At 42.8% G+C, this 17,247-nt stretch overlaps 1 protein-coding gene across 2 annotated transcripts in view; it reads left to right on the top strand.

Moving 5' to 3' along the window:
* The window catches only part of plcb4b (phospholipase C, beta 4b), a 68,345-nt gene that overhangs the window by 39,132 nt on the left and 11,966 nt on the right, over window positions 1–17,247 (top strand). For both annotated transcript variants that reach the window (XM_083934217.1, XM_083934216.1), the window contains exons 5-24: window positions 2,609–2,689; window positions 3,640–3,699; window positions 6,596–6,739; window positions 9,974–10,053; window positions 10,399–10,452; window positions 10,541–10,622; window positions 10,729–10,829; window positions 11,313–11,370; window positions 12,246–12,354; window positions 12,933–13,143; window positions 13,335–13,428; window positions 13,668–13,747; window positions 13,870–13,954; window positions 14,061–14,151; window positions 14,247–14,342; window positions 14,866–15,014; window positions 15,464–15,559; window positions 15,710–15,854; window positions 15,964–16,048; window positions 16,705–16,829. In XM_083934217.1, coding sequence (XP_083790343.1) covers window positions 2,609–2,689; window positions 3,640–3,699; window positions 6,596–6,739; window positions 9,974–10,053; window positions 10,399–10,452; window positions 10,541–10,622; window positions 10,729–10,829; window positions 11,313–11,370; window positions 12,246–12,354; window positions 12,933–13,143; window positions 13,335–13,428; window positions 13,668–13,747; window positions 13,870–13,954; window positions 14,061–14,151; window positions 14,247–14,342; window positions 14,866–15,014; window positions 15,464–15,559; window positions 15,710–15,854; window positions 15,964–16,048; window positions 16,705–16,829 — 2,026 coding nt within the window. The remainder of the gene's footprint in view (window positions 1–2,608; window positions 2,690–3,639; window positions 3,700–6,595; window positions 6,740–9,973; window positions 10,054–10,398; window positions 10,453–10,540; window positions 10,623–10,728; window positions 10,830–11,312; window positions 11,371–12,245; window positions 12,355–12,932; window positions 13,144–13,334; window positions 13,429–13,667; window positions 13,748–13,869; window positions 13,955–14,060; window positions 14,152–14,246; window positions 14,343–14,865; window positions 15,015–15,463; window positions 15,560–15,709; window positions 15,855–15,963; window positions 16,049–16,704; window positions 16,830–17,247) is intronic.

The following is a 17,247-nucleotide window of genomic DNA, read 5'->3' as shown; positions in this document are numbered from 1 at the left end:
GTTCATAATATTGGTTGCCAAAAGATAATCTGAAAGATAATGAAATAGACTTACGTGTTCCTGGTGAATATAGCCGCATGTTGTTGCTGTGTAAACATAAGCATATTGTACATGCAGCATGTGGCTATTTGCTCTCCATGCATTATTATAACTTGCATTGTGGAAATATACTTATTTATAATCTTAATTTTATTATCATAATATAATATTAATAAGAAGAAACTTTGCTTGAACACTAGCAACGAAATGAGGATATAGAGAGATAATAAGAATAATTAGCTTGCAGTGTTATGCTTCCACGCCGGTGACAGCCATGGCCGAAGGCATTGGGTTTTTAGTTTGCTCGTCTGCCCCATGAACGCGATATCTCAGGAACTCCTGGAGGGAATCTCTTCAAATTTGGCACAGGGGCACTTGGATGAACAAAGGCCAAGGTCGATCTAACCTGATGTATGTCTTTCCCATTCTTGTGAACCCAGAATAGGAACTGGAGAAAATCACTTTAAAGAATAAAATGTTGAAGTGATGACATTTTGTATCTGAAAGATCAAAGGTCGCTGTGACCTCATGATGTTCTGCAAAAAAATGTTTTTCTGGCCGTTATTTTACAACATACAACCAACCATACAACCCGTGTTGGGACTAAGTTACATTAACTCGTAGTACCCGTACTAGTACTGTACTAGTACTGTGAGTCATTATTTTTTAAATGAAATCACCAAATTACAGTTACTGAAAGGCTTGTTACTAATAATCAATAAAGTAATTTTGTTATTTTTTCAACAAGCTAACTAGTAACTGTATCGTATGACTATTTTTCAGTGACAAGCACAACACTGGCCATAATTCAGCAACACAAAGGGAGATTTGGATGGATACTGAATTGTTGAAACTGTGGTGCTGCAAGCTTGAACATGTATATGAAGCATCCATGTTTCACCAAAAATGTATATTTAATTCCTTCGCTACTGTACATATATTATGTAAGCCCGGACAGACGTGGATGTGAACTGCAACTTGACTGGTTGGCAGAGGCACTCTAGTTCTTGTTGCATTATGAATGATCAATGCTGAATGTTGTAAGCCACACACTTTTGAGCAACAGCCCGTCAGAGGAGACAGAGTAGGATGACATGCAGCACTTCTGTGGTTTCATCAGCCAGCCAATGGCTCATGTTGAACTCTAGCTTGTGAACTGCTGGAGGGCGCACACACACACACACACACACACACACACGCACACACACACGCACACGCACACACACACACACACAAACTGCACTTATCCAGGAACTTAGGAAAGAATGTACACATGCTACCATTACCAGCGATGTCTATCCATCCACAGCCAACCAGAGATGGTTGGACCTTCGGCTAATTGTTCCTTTGCGTGTGGACTGACTCTGAGTGTTTCCAGAAACCTTTTCAGTTTTACAAGAACCAGCCTTCTGATAGTGTAACAGTAGCCTGTTGTATGTTCTAAGCAGTCAGGGCTCATTTGGGGCCATCTCTGTCATAGAGTCCATTTCACGATGTGCTACTGAAGCCCCTGTCAGTTCCAATTCAGATGAAAGAGATTCAAGCTTTTAACTGCACTCACAGCCGTCCCGCCATTTCCTAAATGGAAACAAGATTGTTCGATTGGTTTTTATGATGGTTTTAGATGACATGATATAGCCAAATAAAAGCCAGCTCAGTCCTATTTGCAGCAGTGTATGTCATGGAAGAACATCCTGAAAATGTAGGTGTGTGTGTGCATGTGTGCGTGCATGCGTGTGTGTGCGTGTGTGTGTTTGTGTGTGTGTGTGTGGATGTATGTGTGCGTGTGCTTGTGTGTGTGTGTGAGACACTCTTTCCTACTGCTAATATTAGAGAAAGAGTGACCCAGCAGCCATCTCCTATCCTATTTTTAGTCTCATGTTTTATCAGATGTGTGATTTGAGTGGGATAAAACACACACACACACACACACACACACACACACACTTACTTGTGACACAATGATTCTTCAGTGCAATCACAGCTTCCAGCAGCTGATGAAGTGAGTGAAAAATATTTGAGTAAGATAAGCAGGCTAATGTTAGTCAATTTTCTGCTCTTACACCCCTTTTCAACTGAATAGGGGCCGTTGTACGTTGCGTAGGAGCTGATAGATGGAATATTAGAGGAGGTGTGTGCAGTAGCATCATAGTGGCTGGGCGAGCACATGTTTAATCTTGCTCAAACACACGTATCACACCCAGGTTTGCCCCCTGTCTGTCTCTAATGCACAGCTCTGTGTTTCAGCCAGATGATGTTTGCATTTAACCATTCATGGCAGTAACATTTATCTCACTTTGTGTTTGCCCAATACATTTCATCTCCTCAGCATGCAACACGTGTGTGTGTACATACTGAATGTATTTGCACATACATTGTATTTGTCTGTGTGTGTGTGTGTGTGGCAGTCAGAGCTTAGAAAATGAGTCGGAGCTACATATGTTTGTGTGGTTGCGTAAGCCCCGCGTGTGTTCAACAGGCTGACTGTTTAATGTCTTCCCATGTCAAATAAAGCCCTGTGACTGATGAAGCCCCCCTCTCTTATAAAAACGTTTTTCCCCCTCTGCAGGACCCGTACATCTTTGAGCCCAACTGTCAGATGACGGTCGACGAGTATGGCTTCTTCATCTGCTGGAAGAGTGAGGGAAAGGTATGACCTTCACCTCTTCATGTCTGTGTAGTCTCTTGCAGTGTTTCAGAAATACTTTTTTTGTCTGGTTCCTTGAAGCTTGTAAAACATAGAAATGCATCACCATAATATATCATAAAGCATCACCTTAATAACTCAGAAACAGAGTAAGGTACATTATGGTGTTGTACTACAGCATGTATTTTGAACACTTGTTATTAAAAGCAGCAACCTGGTGATGTTGGTAATGAAATCAAATATTGTGGTACTTAAAGCAAACTGCATTGATAACCATGATAAAAGAAATGTATCATCTATTGAGGGAATTAAAAAGACATAATATCTGACCATTAAGACCCCTACAATGACCATACATGATTTTAGTGTGCTAAGCTAACTGCTAACTACTCCCACTGATAACTATTTTCCAAAGCATGCTTTTTAAGATTGATTTCCTTCCCTGTATGCGGCCACATGCCAGTATGATATTAAAATCAACTAGGGGCGAATAAAAGTCATCCATCATAGTCAGAGTCTGCTGCTCGACAGCAAAACCTGGAGGACGGGTAAACAAATATCTTTCCATGCATCATTTTCATACCTGTCCTATCCTGTGTGGTGTGCAGGGGGCTGGGATTGAAGTCTCACATTGAACCATGTGATGTATTTTTGAGAGAGAGGTGGTGATCTTACTCATAATAAAATATGTTAATGAGTGTTGTCAGATTCTGAGAGGCTGTGGTATTGGCGCCGTGTATTAGAGATGATTGTGAAACACACAGAACACACTGTGACCCATCTGTCTCGCTTTCTTAATCTTTCCCATTCATTTCTCTCTGTCTCCCCCTTCACCTGCTATCTCTCTCTCTCTCTCTCTCTCTCTCTCTCTCTCTCTCTCTCTCTCTCTCTCTCTCTCTCTCTCTCTCTCTGTGCCTATTTTCTCTTTATCTTTCTGTGTATCTCTCCTGCAGGAAGGCCAGGTTCTCGAGTGTTCCCTCATCAACAGCATCCGTGTCGGTGCCGTCCCAAAGGTGAGACCTCAGAAAAGACAATTTCCTCGCTTCTGTTTTTACAGCGCTCTCTCTCTGCCTGCGTCCCAACCCCACATTCAGTCCTTTGCTCCCACAGCGACACTCCTGGTAAAACCCGGGGAGACTGCCACGTGTCAGGCACGTTATTCATGCTTTAATTAGCCACATACAGGTACAGCGGGTGTTCTATCGATCGAATGACTGATCTGGGACTCGCAGATAAGTTCTTCCTCTCTACGAAATTCACCTGGAGCAATCGCAGAACATTAACATGAAATATTCAACCCATCAATATTTATACAACCCTGGCTGGGTTTAGCTGCAGGTTGTGTGTGAATATATATTTTTGGCGTGCCCTTTTTGGCCCGGAGAGGAATAATAACAAATGGTGCTCCTATTATGATGGGCTGTCGGAGTACGACTGGGTTAAAGAGTTTACACTGTGGGATCAAAACGTTCTGTCTCTGTCAGAATGATTTCCCTTATCCTGAACAGGAAACTCATCTTGAAATAGCCAATATGTACCAACCAGCTACATTTCCCCGTAATTTCAGACCAGCTGGCACCCAGTCCGTTATTCATTTAGCTTGTATGGAGCAAGATACACATCAACACAATCCTGTATGGTTTCCCTGTATATTAAATATTGATTCATGCAGTTCAGCCTCGACAGTGACGCATTACGTCTTAGTATTTGGCATCTTACACCGGATGAATTATGGAAGCTGTTACGGGTATACCCATGTGGACGTCTGCCTATAATTAGGATGCAAACCTGACAAGCTCTAAAAGTCAAACGCCTGACAGGAGACACTGATGTGTACTGTGTACATAAGCATTATCGGGTTGTGTATGTATCGCTGACAGCAGGAGACGGTCCGTTGGCTCGCTGCGTCCGTGCAGCCGCGCATGTACATGTGTAAGGGCACGTATACAGATGCTGCAGCCTGATAGCAGCTCCTCCTGTTTGTTCAAAGGCTGCACGCTGTTGTGTAAGTAGCAGACTAAGAAGAACTGAGAGCAGGGCTTCTCCTCAGAGGCTAACACGGTTACACAAGCCCCCGAGAGCTGTTTCAGATAATCCAATGAGGGAGAAAAGATGAATGGAATTGAATGATGGGTAGCCGGGGTTTTAAAACGGCAGAGCCTGTTGCCTTTTGCAGCTAATTCAATCACATAACAAAAATGCATTATGCTCCTCCATGGTGACGACAGTGGCAGGCTGAAAACTGAATAGATGAGAGGGAGGAGTTGTGCTGTGTTTTTGATAGTGAGAGAATATTTTTTATGGGTTTTCTGTCTCACTGGTTGAACGACAGTGTGCGGTCGTGTCAGGCTGAGCTGTGGTAGATTATTCTGAGGACAATAACCAGGGTAACGACAGTTCTTTAAATGTCAGAAATGTCATAACTAACACTTGTGTTATTAAAACTATATTATGCTGCTTTCCATTTGTTGTACAGATGATCTTATTGAAAAATGATTGGTGGAGGGACCTTGGGAAACAAGAAGCCAAATTCAAAGCCATGAATTGTGTAGTTTCACCAACAGATGTAGTTTGGATCAATAAAAGTGTCTGTTTTATTTTTCTATGGTGACGCCCATCATCAGCTGGACACATCAAGGACATACAAATATATTCTAAGATTAGAGGGATTAAATGGGGTTTATATAATATGTCAAAGTGAGACAGTTAAGTAAAACTGTATGGATCTAAAAAGGGTAAAGTGTCAAACCACTTCTGGTAACAGTTGCCATTTGAGATTATTCATTATGTGCGCTCGATCAGAGTCCGAAATTGGTCTGTTTTTCCTTCTTTTTGTTCTTCTGTTTTGGTTGCTAATTTTGGGTATTATTTACGAGGTGGCATTTAAAAGAAAAGGTTTGAAACCAGCTGATTTCTCCGGGTTCTCCGGTTTCCTCCCACAGTCCAAAGACATGCACGTGTTAGGTTAATTGATTGAGGTGTGAATGGTTGTCCGTCTCTGTTCGTCTCTGTGTGCCCTGCGATAGACTGGCGTCCTGTCAAGGGTGTACCCCGCCTCACGCCCGATGTCAGCGGTTGAAGATGAATGAATGAATGAATGAATGATTTGCTTAGTCCCATACTCAGACCATAGATATTATGATAGAAACTATGATATGTTGGTATATTTGTATTCTCTGCAAAAACCCTGTCCAACGCGTCCAGTAAATGTCCAGTAATCCAACCTTGCATAACCTTGCATTAGACAATTTTTTTTTTTATAACAACAACATAAAGGCCAATATCTGTGTCTTAACTGTTTTTGGCTTTCAATGAACCAAACAAAGCAAGCACATTTACTTAGCGAACAGCGCCGACCAGTTAACATCCTATTAGCCGATCCTCTTCACATTCCAATTGATGTAAGTCCCATAACGCAACCACTTGACAGGACGGTATGCTTACCTTCTCCTACCTACTCCAGTAAAGTGGTGTCTGTCTGAAGTGTCGCTTTCCATTGTTGAACACATCCAAATCTGGATTCAGTGGAACTTTCCAAGCTGCTAGGATTTCTTTTGAATTTAGTATTGTCGTCTCCACGATGGATGTCTATCGATCCCTTTTTAGATCCATACAGTTTATAATACATTTAAGCATCCTGAGGCAACACCAATAAATATTTCAGCTGCCCCTTCTCTCTAAGCTTTCCTATTGTGTTGTCTTGTCAGTGACTATTTACTGCAGAGAAGGAGAGTAAAACCTCCCCTTCAATTTCTTCGATTTCATCCACTAACTCTTCTTTCAGAGATTATTAAACTCGTGACCATCTACGTTTCTGTCTTCGTATCGTTTTGTCTGTCTGACCTTGTATTTGTCTATCTGTCTGTCTGTGTTTCACTTAACTTTCTCATTTCTTTCTCTACTTCTCAGGATCCCAAGATCTTGTCATCGTTCGAGGCCCTTGGAAAGACCGAGGCAGACTTGGAGGGCTGCATCATCTGCATCTGCAGCGGCACAGACCTGGTCAACCTCAACTTCATGTTCATGGTGGCAGAGAACCCAGACACAGCCCGGGTAAATACATGCAGGCAATGTATTTCTACTGCTCCTTGCTCTAGCACGTATTACTGGGGTGGCAGTGGCTATGTAAAAGGGCTATGAGTGGTCAGAAGACTAGAAAATCACTATATTAGTACAAGTAGACCGTACGGCTTCAGACAGGGGTGCTCTTCATGAGGTAAAGGTTTGAATCCATGTAGACCGTACGGCGTCAGACAGGGGCGCTCTTCATGAGGTAAAGGTTTGAATCCATGTAGACTGTACGGCTTCAGACAGGGGCGCTCTTCATGAGGTAAAGGTTTGAATCCATGTAGACCGTAGGGCCTCAGATAGATGCACTCTTCACGAGGTAAAGGTTTAAATCCATGTAGACTGTACGGCTTCAGACAGGGGCGCTCTTCATGAGGTAAAGGTTTGAATCCATGTAGGTAAAAGTAGAAAAGGTTCACTTATAATGACACCTCCCATTCAATCCCACACATACTGGAGGGAGACGCCACCGTAGTAACGGCAGAGCCGCAAGATGGCAAAACACATACACACACACGTCTCACCTGGAGTATGCTCTCAATTCATTCAGCATGTCCCCATCATATAAAGGCTAAAAGAACCCCGACACATTAAGTATTTATTTCAGAAAGAAAGTAAATTGCCAGATGAATGGTTAATATGCCAACTCCCACACAAGGCAAATGTGGCCTTGATTCAGATAAATGGACATATTTGGAATGAGTCATTTTACCCTGCCTCACTCCATCTCTATCTCCCTGTGTGCCTCCTGCACCCTTGCTTTAGCTGTTATTTTCTGATCCTTTTTGTCTCACTCTGTCTGCTCTCTCTCTCTCTCTCTCTCTCTCTCTCTCTCTCTCTCTCTCTCTCTCTCTCTCTCTCTCTCTCTCTCTCTCTCTCTCTCTCTCTCTCTCTCTCTCTCTCTCTCTCTCTGTTTTTCTTACCACTCATCTAGGAAAAAGCTCTGTGAGAAATCTGACTGCCTTAGTGTCTAGAGAAACACCTCTCCTCCTTTCCCCTTTTCACTTTCTCTCTTCTTCACTCATCACATCCCTCTCTCTTTTAATCAGCAGACATTATTATGGCCGGCCCCTGCTGGCAAACCTCTGAACATTGTTCACATCCTCTATAGAGCCATATACACAACTTTATGAGTTAGAGAATAACACTTGACACAGCAGAAAAAAAACGCAGTGTCAGTAGTCATATAATATAAATAATTGACACTGAGAGAATCAAAACTGATGTTGGTTATTCTTCAAATGGGAAGGTTAGGTTATTCTGTGTTCTTCTTATTGTAAACAAATCGTATAAAAAGACCTAAACCTGCCCGACCTCGTCTGTGGTACTTGGCTCCAAACCCATTTGTTCCTGTTTAAAAATGTAAATCTTTTAAAAGGCGTCACAAATGTATAGCTTCATTTTTTTTAAAAGGCCGAGTCATTTCCTAAAACAGCTGTCCACCGACGTTCTTATAAAACAGTAGCCATTTGTCGGGGACTATTTTAAGCCGCAGATTAATACACATTTGGTATGCTACTAGTGTTTACAGCAGCAGGATGTGTACGTGAGATTGACTAAAAATAAACTACAGTGCACATGTTCACTGTAGTGGCACAGAGGACTAAACTTTATCAGGCTTTAGCTACACAGCCTTATCCTTTAACCTTGTGGCAAAGGTTAGAGGTGTCTGATTAACATTAAAGGCAGCTTCAAGGCAAAGAAAACCTGCGGAGGATGAAAGAAAGTCACCGTTAAAGCAAGCTATCTTCTATTAAGTGACAAATCAAGTGTGGCCCAAGGGCTGAGCAGTAATTGAAAGCAAGGAAAAGCACTTTGACAACTGAAAGTGAGAGTGATTTTTCTCAGCCTCAGGGGTTGTCATTCCAGACTAAATAACATACAAATAGTTGTTGATATGAATGTACGTCTGTGTCATTGTTTCATCCAGTAACAAAGCTCAGCTAGAATGATTAAAAGTCACAGCACACTGCGAGCCTCGAGGATATAAATATGTTTATGTAATGTATTAAAAGATGTCAGTTCTGACAAAAAAGTCCCCAGAAATCAAAAATCCCAGCCCCGTTCAAACCAAACTGAAAATACATGTTTTGTGCGGGCACAGTTGTTATTTGGCACCGCAGCGTCGGTGTCTATGTATCTCCCATGGGAGGCTGTTTTTGTGGTGATGGGTGTTATAAATTATGTTTGCGCTCCGGAGAGCTCGCAGCCACAGGGCTGCCAATGATATTCATTCAACAGCCTTGAGCAAGGAGGCACACACACACACACACACACACACCACGAACGAACAAACGCACACACACACACACACACACACACACACACACTCACACTCACACTCACACACACCACACACGCCGCACACACACACTCACACTCACACACACCACACACGCCGCACACTCACACTCACACACACCACACACTCACACTTACACTCACACTCACACACACACACACACACACACACACACACACACACACACACACACACACACACACAGATGCAGGTACACAAACTTGTCCAACACACATTTATTCTCACCATATCTGCCCCCCTCCCTTTCTCTCTCTCTCTCTCTCTCACACACATACACACCATGACACCATCACCACTTCCCAGCATGCAGGTGGCCCTAAGTAGCAGACCTCGGGACATGACAGAGTTATTTACATCAGCAGACACACACACACGCACACACACACACAGGCACGCAGGGCTTCACGGGTGCCACATGCCCAAACAGACTCCCCCTGCTGCACCCGTTATCTTGTTTAATGTTTTTATAATGATGTCAGAAATAATTGTCTGTGGAAGTGGAGGACACACAGAGCACAGTCAAAATGGCCACCAAAAATGTCCTCATCCTTGGTGATGTTTGTGTTGACTCAGTCAGCAGTATATTTTTGTAGTTACAAGGCCTCCTCAAGATGCTTGTTTACTGTCACTGCCTGTAGCATTGCCCCAGCTCTGTGTTTATCACTGTGTATATTCTCATGTGTGTGTACGTGCGAGTGTTCATCATTGTTCTGTCAAGTGTGGGTGCTTGTGCGCGTGCGTGAATTAAGAGGCACTTAATTTGCTTGTGTTATTTTCCCCAATGACACTCCCTTCCAAACACAACGCACACTCAGCTGCTGTGTGTGTGTGGGCTTCAGTTGGTCCCTGTGTTGAGAGTGTGTGTGTTCTAAATACTGGTGCTTGTTTGTTTGCAGAAATGGATCGAAGGTCTGAGGTCAGTGATTCACAACTTTAAGGCCAACAACGTCTGTCCGATGACCTGCCTCAAGAAACAGTGAGTGTATTTCCCAGTGCACTCCCAACATGTCGTACGCCCCTTTTCCACCAAGGCCGTACGAGGGCGGGTTTGGAGCCGGTGCTTGATCTACAACCAGTTCTTTGCATTTTGATAGCCCCAAAAAACGGTTCTGTCGACAGTCACCAATGTAAAGATGTGGCTCTCTAGCCCCTGGAAAAGCAAAGCGGTTGTTAGACGGATCGCAAATTGAACCAACCGCGAAAATTGGCACCAGGCAAGAGCTAGAACTATGTCGGCGTTGGTGAAAAGGAGGGCATCAATGATCTCATCTCAATGATCTGCGCTCTTCACCGTTTGTTTTCATGTCCTTCTCTCGTTCAGTTGGATGAGAATGTGCTTCCTGACCAATGTGAATGGGAAGATTCCTGTGAGAGGGTAAGAGCGAATAAACAGGATACTTGGTCAACAATTGTGCCAGCCTATTTTACGCTCTCTCTCATCTCTTTCATCTTCTCTTTTACAGCATCACTCGAACATTTGCATCAGGAAAGACAGAGAAGGGGATCTTCCAGGCTCTGAAGGATCTCGGCCTTCCTAGTGGAAAGGTCAGACAGCACTGACTGCAGATGCTGTAGCGGTCCGACGCATCATATGTGGACGATGTAAGCTGCAGGTTATAGCTCTCTTGTTAACCTCATTTATCTCCCACAGAATGATGAGATTGAACACTCGGATTTCCCCTTTGACGTTTTCTACGCGCTCACACAGAAGATCTGCCCTCGCACAGACATGGAGGAACTCTTCAAGAACATGTGAGTGTCCTTTGTGTTGTTTATAACCTGCCTGCTCTCTTCTGTGTAAGTGTAATGTTTACTGATTTTATACCTTAAAAATGAATTACACGATCAATCCTCCAAATAAAACAATTTAACAGACGCACCCTTGCATTGGTCACACCCATGTTACCCTGTACTCAAACAGAACAATGTTAAAATATTCCCATAGTGTGAGCTACTGCATCTTGTTGGAGATAATCCGGAGAAATGTTTCTGCGCCTGCTGCACTAACTATATGTCTGGACAGCCTAACCCGCTTCCACAGTTCAACCTTAATGATGAGGGATGATTAACATGTTGTTACTAAACGTGTAACGTTTGAGTATGATCCCCCTTTTTTTAAAGACTGCTTTCTAATTTGAACTGACTGACTGACTGTGTGAATGACTGTGAGGGTGTCTATTTTTAAAGAAGCATAACATTTTGTTTGTTTTTTTTTTCTAATTAATTCCTTTGCAGCAATGGGAACAAAAGTGATTATTTAACTGTAGACCAGTTAGTCAGCTTTCTGAATGAAGTAAGCTCTTTATCATTCATTAACTTCTCTGTGTTGTTGCTTGCTCGCGCCCCATCTCTGCACAACCCCACCCTCCCTCCCTCCCTCCCGCTTTACCCCCGTCCTGCTCTGCGTAGAAGTTGCCCTCCAGCCCGGACTGCACATCGGCCGACCCTCATTAAAAGTACATTAATGAGGTGGACAAAGTATTTAACCACCAGTCAGCCTGCTAGGGCAACTTCAACCAGCTCCTTGATTCTGCATTCCCATTCCCCCCCCCCCATGTTCTCCCTACCGCAGCTTGCCTCCTCGTGTCTGATTGGTGTTGCCATGGCAACGGGAGGATAGGGGTTTCCGTCCTGTTGCTTCCTGCTCAGCTCAGCTCGTTTCCTGCTGTCTGCTTTTCTGTGGCCGTGCTCTTCTCTCTGGATGAATACCTGCTTGGTCCCTCCACTGCGAGTTTGCGCGTGTGCTGCTCAAAGCTTTGGTTAGATTAATTCCCACCTGGCTTTGTGACTAGGCACTGGCATTATAATGATGTTTTTGTTACTGTTGTCTTGTTAAAGTAGAGCTGCCTTGAACATCTCACGTACAACTTCCTTGCTTTTAAACAAACACTGCACCTGTTAGTGTGGCTCACAGTTTATTTTGAACACCTCAAAATTGTTTGTTAGAACTTGTTTGTACCTGAGTGCTCTCCATTCAAGACCATCCATAATTGACTTATTAAAAGCAACTACTTATTTACTTGATATTAATCAAAATAAGTACTGCTGGTACCTTTTCCCATCTTTCGTTAAGTTGGCCCCTGTCCTGCGTGTCAGTGGAAGATGGAATCATTTTTTGTGTAGACGACATGTCTGTGGATTAATCTGTGTGTACGTGCTGCTCCTTAGAACCAGCGTGACCCTAGGTTAAATGAGATCCTGTTCCCGTTCTACGACCCCAAAAGAGCCATGCAGATCATCGAGAAATACGAGAGAGATGAAGAGCTGAAAAAGAAAGGTAGGGAGAGGGAAATGGGATAAAGAGAGATCTTTTAGGATGTGCTGCCACCTGCCTGTGCACCTCTGAAACTGCATCAGGTTATTGGCATAGTGCTCTGCCAGAATGGATTATTTTCCTCCTGTTTTATTATCCTTGTTCCTATCATCGTGATAAATACACGCTCACGGGGCCAGAGCATTAGCAAGTGTATACAGTACAGTTTTAGATGATTTAGAGGAATACAATTACATCATTAAATCATAGCTATTTTAATCATGTTTGGAAATACGAATGGTTAAAATGTATGAACACACAAGTTCACATAGCAGTAAATTCATCAAGTAGAAGCAGTCCAAATGAAAATCCAGCATTTATTAGAAACAAATTGTAAATATTTACAATAATGTCTGAAACAATAATGCAAATGATATTACTATACCAGGTCATTTCAGGGTTATAATACAACTTTCAGTCTAAAACGATGCCCTTTTTTAGGAAGTTCATTGTTACCACCACACAGATAATTCTAATATAATAAACGTTGCGATTCCCCTTCACTCTTATTAACACCCACTCCCTCGTTCCCTCCCCCCCAGGTTGTATGTCCAGTGATGGGTTCTGCCGGTACCTGATGTCAGACGAAAATGCTCCAGTTTTCTTGGACCGACTGGAGCTGTACCAAGAAATGGATCAGCCGCTGGCGCACTACTTCATCAGCTCCTCTCACAACACTTACCTGACAGGGCGACAGTTCGGAGGGAAGTCTTCAGTAGAGATGTATCGCCAGGTCCTGTTGTCTGGATGCAGGTGCGTAACTGTGTCATGGTCTGTTCGGATGGTGGGTACATGTGAAGGTGTAAACACACATGCATCCCACTGCTTTTATGCAAACACACAGTCTAAACAAGTAACATATAAGGTAAAACTTCTTAATTATAAGTGTACATTATATTACATGTACATCATCATGGTAATTTGTTTCCTTTCCATCCTGCCAGATGTGTGGAGCTGGACTGCTGGGATGGGAAAGGAGAGGACCAGGAGCCCATTATCACCCATGGCAAGGCCATGTGCACTGACATCCTGTTCAAGGTACACACACACACACACACACTCTACTGCATTTCACTGCTACACTTGAGTCTTTTTTACTGGCTGCATCAAAGTTATTGCGTTAGGTTTGCCTGCCCCCTTGTGTTGACAGTGTGATATTGCATACTGTACATGACAACTTTGAGTGTACGTCATCATGGACAATTTGTTTGAGATCTTCTCTCATCCCCTTCTTCAGTCTTCTGTTTTCCCTGCTTAATTTTTTCTTCCTCCAACAGGATGTGATCCAAGCTATCAGGGAGACAGCATTTGTGACCTCAGACTACCCTGTTATTTTGTCCTTTGAAAACCATTGCAGGTATGTGTACAGCTAGTAATAAGCAAGGGGGTTAATGCATAATGATTTTGCTACAGTTCATTATTTTGTATACAGTATATGGACCCAATACATGTACGTGTGTGTGTGTGTGTGTATCATAGTAAACCACAGCAGTACAAGATGGCCAAGTATTGTGAGGAGCTCTTCGGTGAGTTCCTCCTCAAACAGCCTCTGGAAAACTACCCGGTAAATTCTCTCTCTGATTCATATTGTCTCTCAGAGTCAATTGCGCTTTAAGAGCGATATATTTACATGTATAATTATGTTAATGGTGATATGTTCTCGTTGGCAGATTGAGTCTGGGCGCCCCTTACCCTCTCCAAACGACCTCAAACGTAAAATTCTCATCAAAAACAAACGCTTGAAACCAGAAGTTGAACAGAGTACGTACATAACTCAGCCTATTGACCTGTTAAAACCGTTCTTTTTATGCTTTAATGTTTTAATGTAAGTGCGTGTGTGTGTGTGTGTTATACAGAACAGCTAGAGGCCTTTAAGAAACACATGGAGGCAGGAGAAACCAACACCCCTGCCATCATTATGGGAGAGGAGAATGAAGAGGAGACAGAGAACGGTAAGCTAAATGACTGTGTGTGTTGTAAGTTATAAAGGAGAAGGTGTTTTATGCTGATATGTACCAGGGCTGCTCCATCTGAGTCATTTTTTTATGTTTTTTTTTAATTGTGAATGACTTCTTTCCAAGACACTTATGAGCACATGTCTGGTAAACACACAGTTTTAAAACACAGCTTTAAAATAAGAAGTTTTACAGATCGGTCGCTTAAATCAACTAATCAATTACAGTTAATCCTTTCTCAGTCAACTAAGATTTCCTTTAATCGAGGAAATCCCCAACATGCACGCAGCATGACACCGTATCAAATATCTTTTAATCAAACAGTCACGTTTGAAGGGAAAACATTCTGTTAACACTCGTTTTAATGGCACACTGTAAAGTTAGACGGCTTAGCGTCATTTTGTTCTTATGAAAACTGAATGCATCAAGGCATGCAAAAATATTAACATTTGGAGAAAGTTTGTGCTCCAAACTAAATGTTTTTTTGTTTGTGTGTGTGTGTGTGTGTGTGTGTGTGTAGGAGAAAAGGAAGGTGAGGATAAGGATTTGAACTCGGAGGCCCCCAGCATTGTGTCAGAGGCGACCACCGAGAAAGATGCCAATAGTGTTTCCCAGAGTAACTCTGTCACCTCGAGGAAAGAGGAAGAACGCAGCAACAGTATCAAAAAGGTGGGTTGTTACTTTGAGGATTGTTTGGCTTCTGAAATGCTCACATCAGCCAGTCACACTGCCATGAACCAATAATGCCATACAGTAGATCTAACTGGGCAGACTGTAAATGCTGCTTCCTTCAGTAACTTCAGCTACCTGCAGAACAGGGCGCTCTAAATCATATCAAGTCCCACAGTGAAGAAGTTATAGGTTTGATAAATGCAATATTCATTCAGTATGTATTTTGCCAATTCCCCTAGTACACTGATCTGCATAACTACAGAAAATTGGGATATTTTCATGTCAAAACCAGCACATTTATTATTTCCTGACAGTTCAAATAATTGGATCGTTTTCCCATTATTATACAAGTCTATCACTAAAAAAACAAAAGTGCTGACATGGATATTAAGAGGGAGCGCTCCATGGAGTCTTTAGCTTCTGTATGTGTCGGTCTGTGTTTCCAGACGCCTGACGATGAAGTGACAGAGATGTCTGAAGCCACGGAAGCAACAGACGCCACAGATATCTCAGAAGCATCTGACCAAGACAATAACAAAAAGGTGAGCATGTGCAAACACACACACACACACACACACACACACACACACACTCACACTCACACTCACACACACACACACACACACACACACTCTCTGAGTGAATAGGTCAAACCAATCCCAATTTGTTTTTTCCATTTCTGTCCTGTGTAGGCTGCGGAAGAGGCAGAGGACTCTGAAGAGGCTCTGATAGCTCAGTACACATATGTAGGAGCCACCACTAACATTCACCCCTGGCTCTCCGCTATGGTCAACTACGCACAGCCTGTCAAGTTCCAGAGTTTTGATGTAGCAGAGGGTGAGTTTTGACTTCTCCTATTTCTGCTGTGATCCTGCTTCTTGTTCATGATGTATTCTGTGTTGGTAAAGGCAAAATACCAAAAACGTTCCCCTTTTCTCTCTTTCAGAAAGGAACATCCACCACAATATGTCGTCTTTCAACGAGTCCGTCGGTCTGGGCTATCTGAAGACCAATGCTATAGAGTTTGTTAAGTATCCTTTGGTGTTCCAGTCTGAGCCATGCTGCGTTTAATAGAATATTGTTTTGATAAGACAAAATAAGAAGTGGTCAAATCGTTTAAAGTACCTATTACCATTTGTGTTTTTCAGAAAATCTTTTTATCACAACAAAAAGAAATCCACGGTTTCACATTGTCATTAAATACATTAGAAATAAATGGATTACAGCTGCTTTGATTAAGATTTTGGAAAATCCCCTATTGTTCACCGAGACCACTTATGTTCTTCACCAGATTGGAGCTCCATGTATGCAACTTTTGAACAAATTCAGAGTTTTAACTTAATAGATTGAGGTCACCTAAATGAGAGCTGAATGGCACTTCAGAACTGATATCTTTTTAGCCATATTTTTTTCCCCTCTCTCTCTCTCTCTCTCTCTCTCTCTCTGCTTTCGGAAAAGAACTGGAGGCCCCTAGACGCCAGTGTGCCTTTGGACTGTGTGACTTGGCCTGAGTCAAACATACACACATAAACTTTGCCTCTCTCTCCAATGGGACTGCTTGACCCAAGCTGTTCCCACTAAAAATAGTCTGTTTGATGCACAAACACTCAAATGCATACCCACACATGTGCTGGAACACACATTCTCTCCCTCTCTATTTAAAAATATTTCCTGAGCGTCGGCGCAGCTACAACAAGCGTCAGATGAGCCGTATCTACCCAAAAGGGGGCCGGGTGGACTCCAGTAATTACATGCCTCAGATCTTCTGGAACGCAGGCTGCCAGATGGTCTCACTCAACTTCCAGACCCCAGGTACCACACCACACACAACATGGGACCTCTGACCTCAGACACACACACACACACACACACACACACACACACACACACTTTCATAAACTGCCACTGCGACATACACATCTATACAGTAAGTGATGCCTGTTGGAAAAACAGCTGCTGCCCCATGCCTAGAGGCAAAGGGGTTGAACCATATGGCCTGCTGGGAGCAGAGCATGTGCAAGCCTGGAGGGGGGGTCACACAAGAGGTGGAGCTTCTGTGATGGAGGGAGAAATGGTTGGATGGGAGAAAAGGAGAGAGATTTCAGGAAAAACGTAAAAGAAAAATCTTTCATCCAAGAAAAATCTTCACAGAAACCAATGTAAATTAACTGAATTGTTAATACTTTTAAAATATGATGTTTGTGAATGATGTGAAAACCTGAAATGTGTC

Source organism: Echiichthys vipera, assembly GCF_963691815.1.
Source record: "Echiichthys vipera genome assembly, chromosome: 19".
NCBI classification, from domain to species: domain Eukaryota; kingdom Metazoa; phylum Chordata; class Actinopteri; order Perciformes; family Trachinidae; genus Echiichthys; species Echiichthys vipera.
Note: the sequence above shows the minus strand (reverse complement) of the source record. Positions and strands in the feature narration are given on the sequence as shown.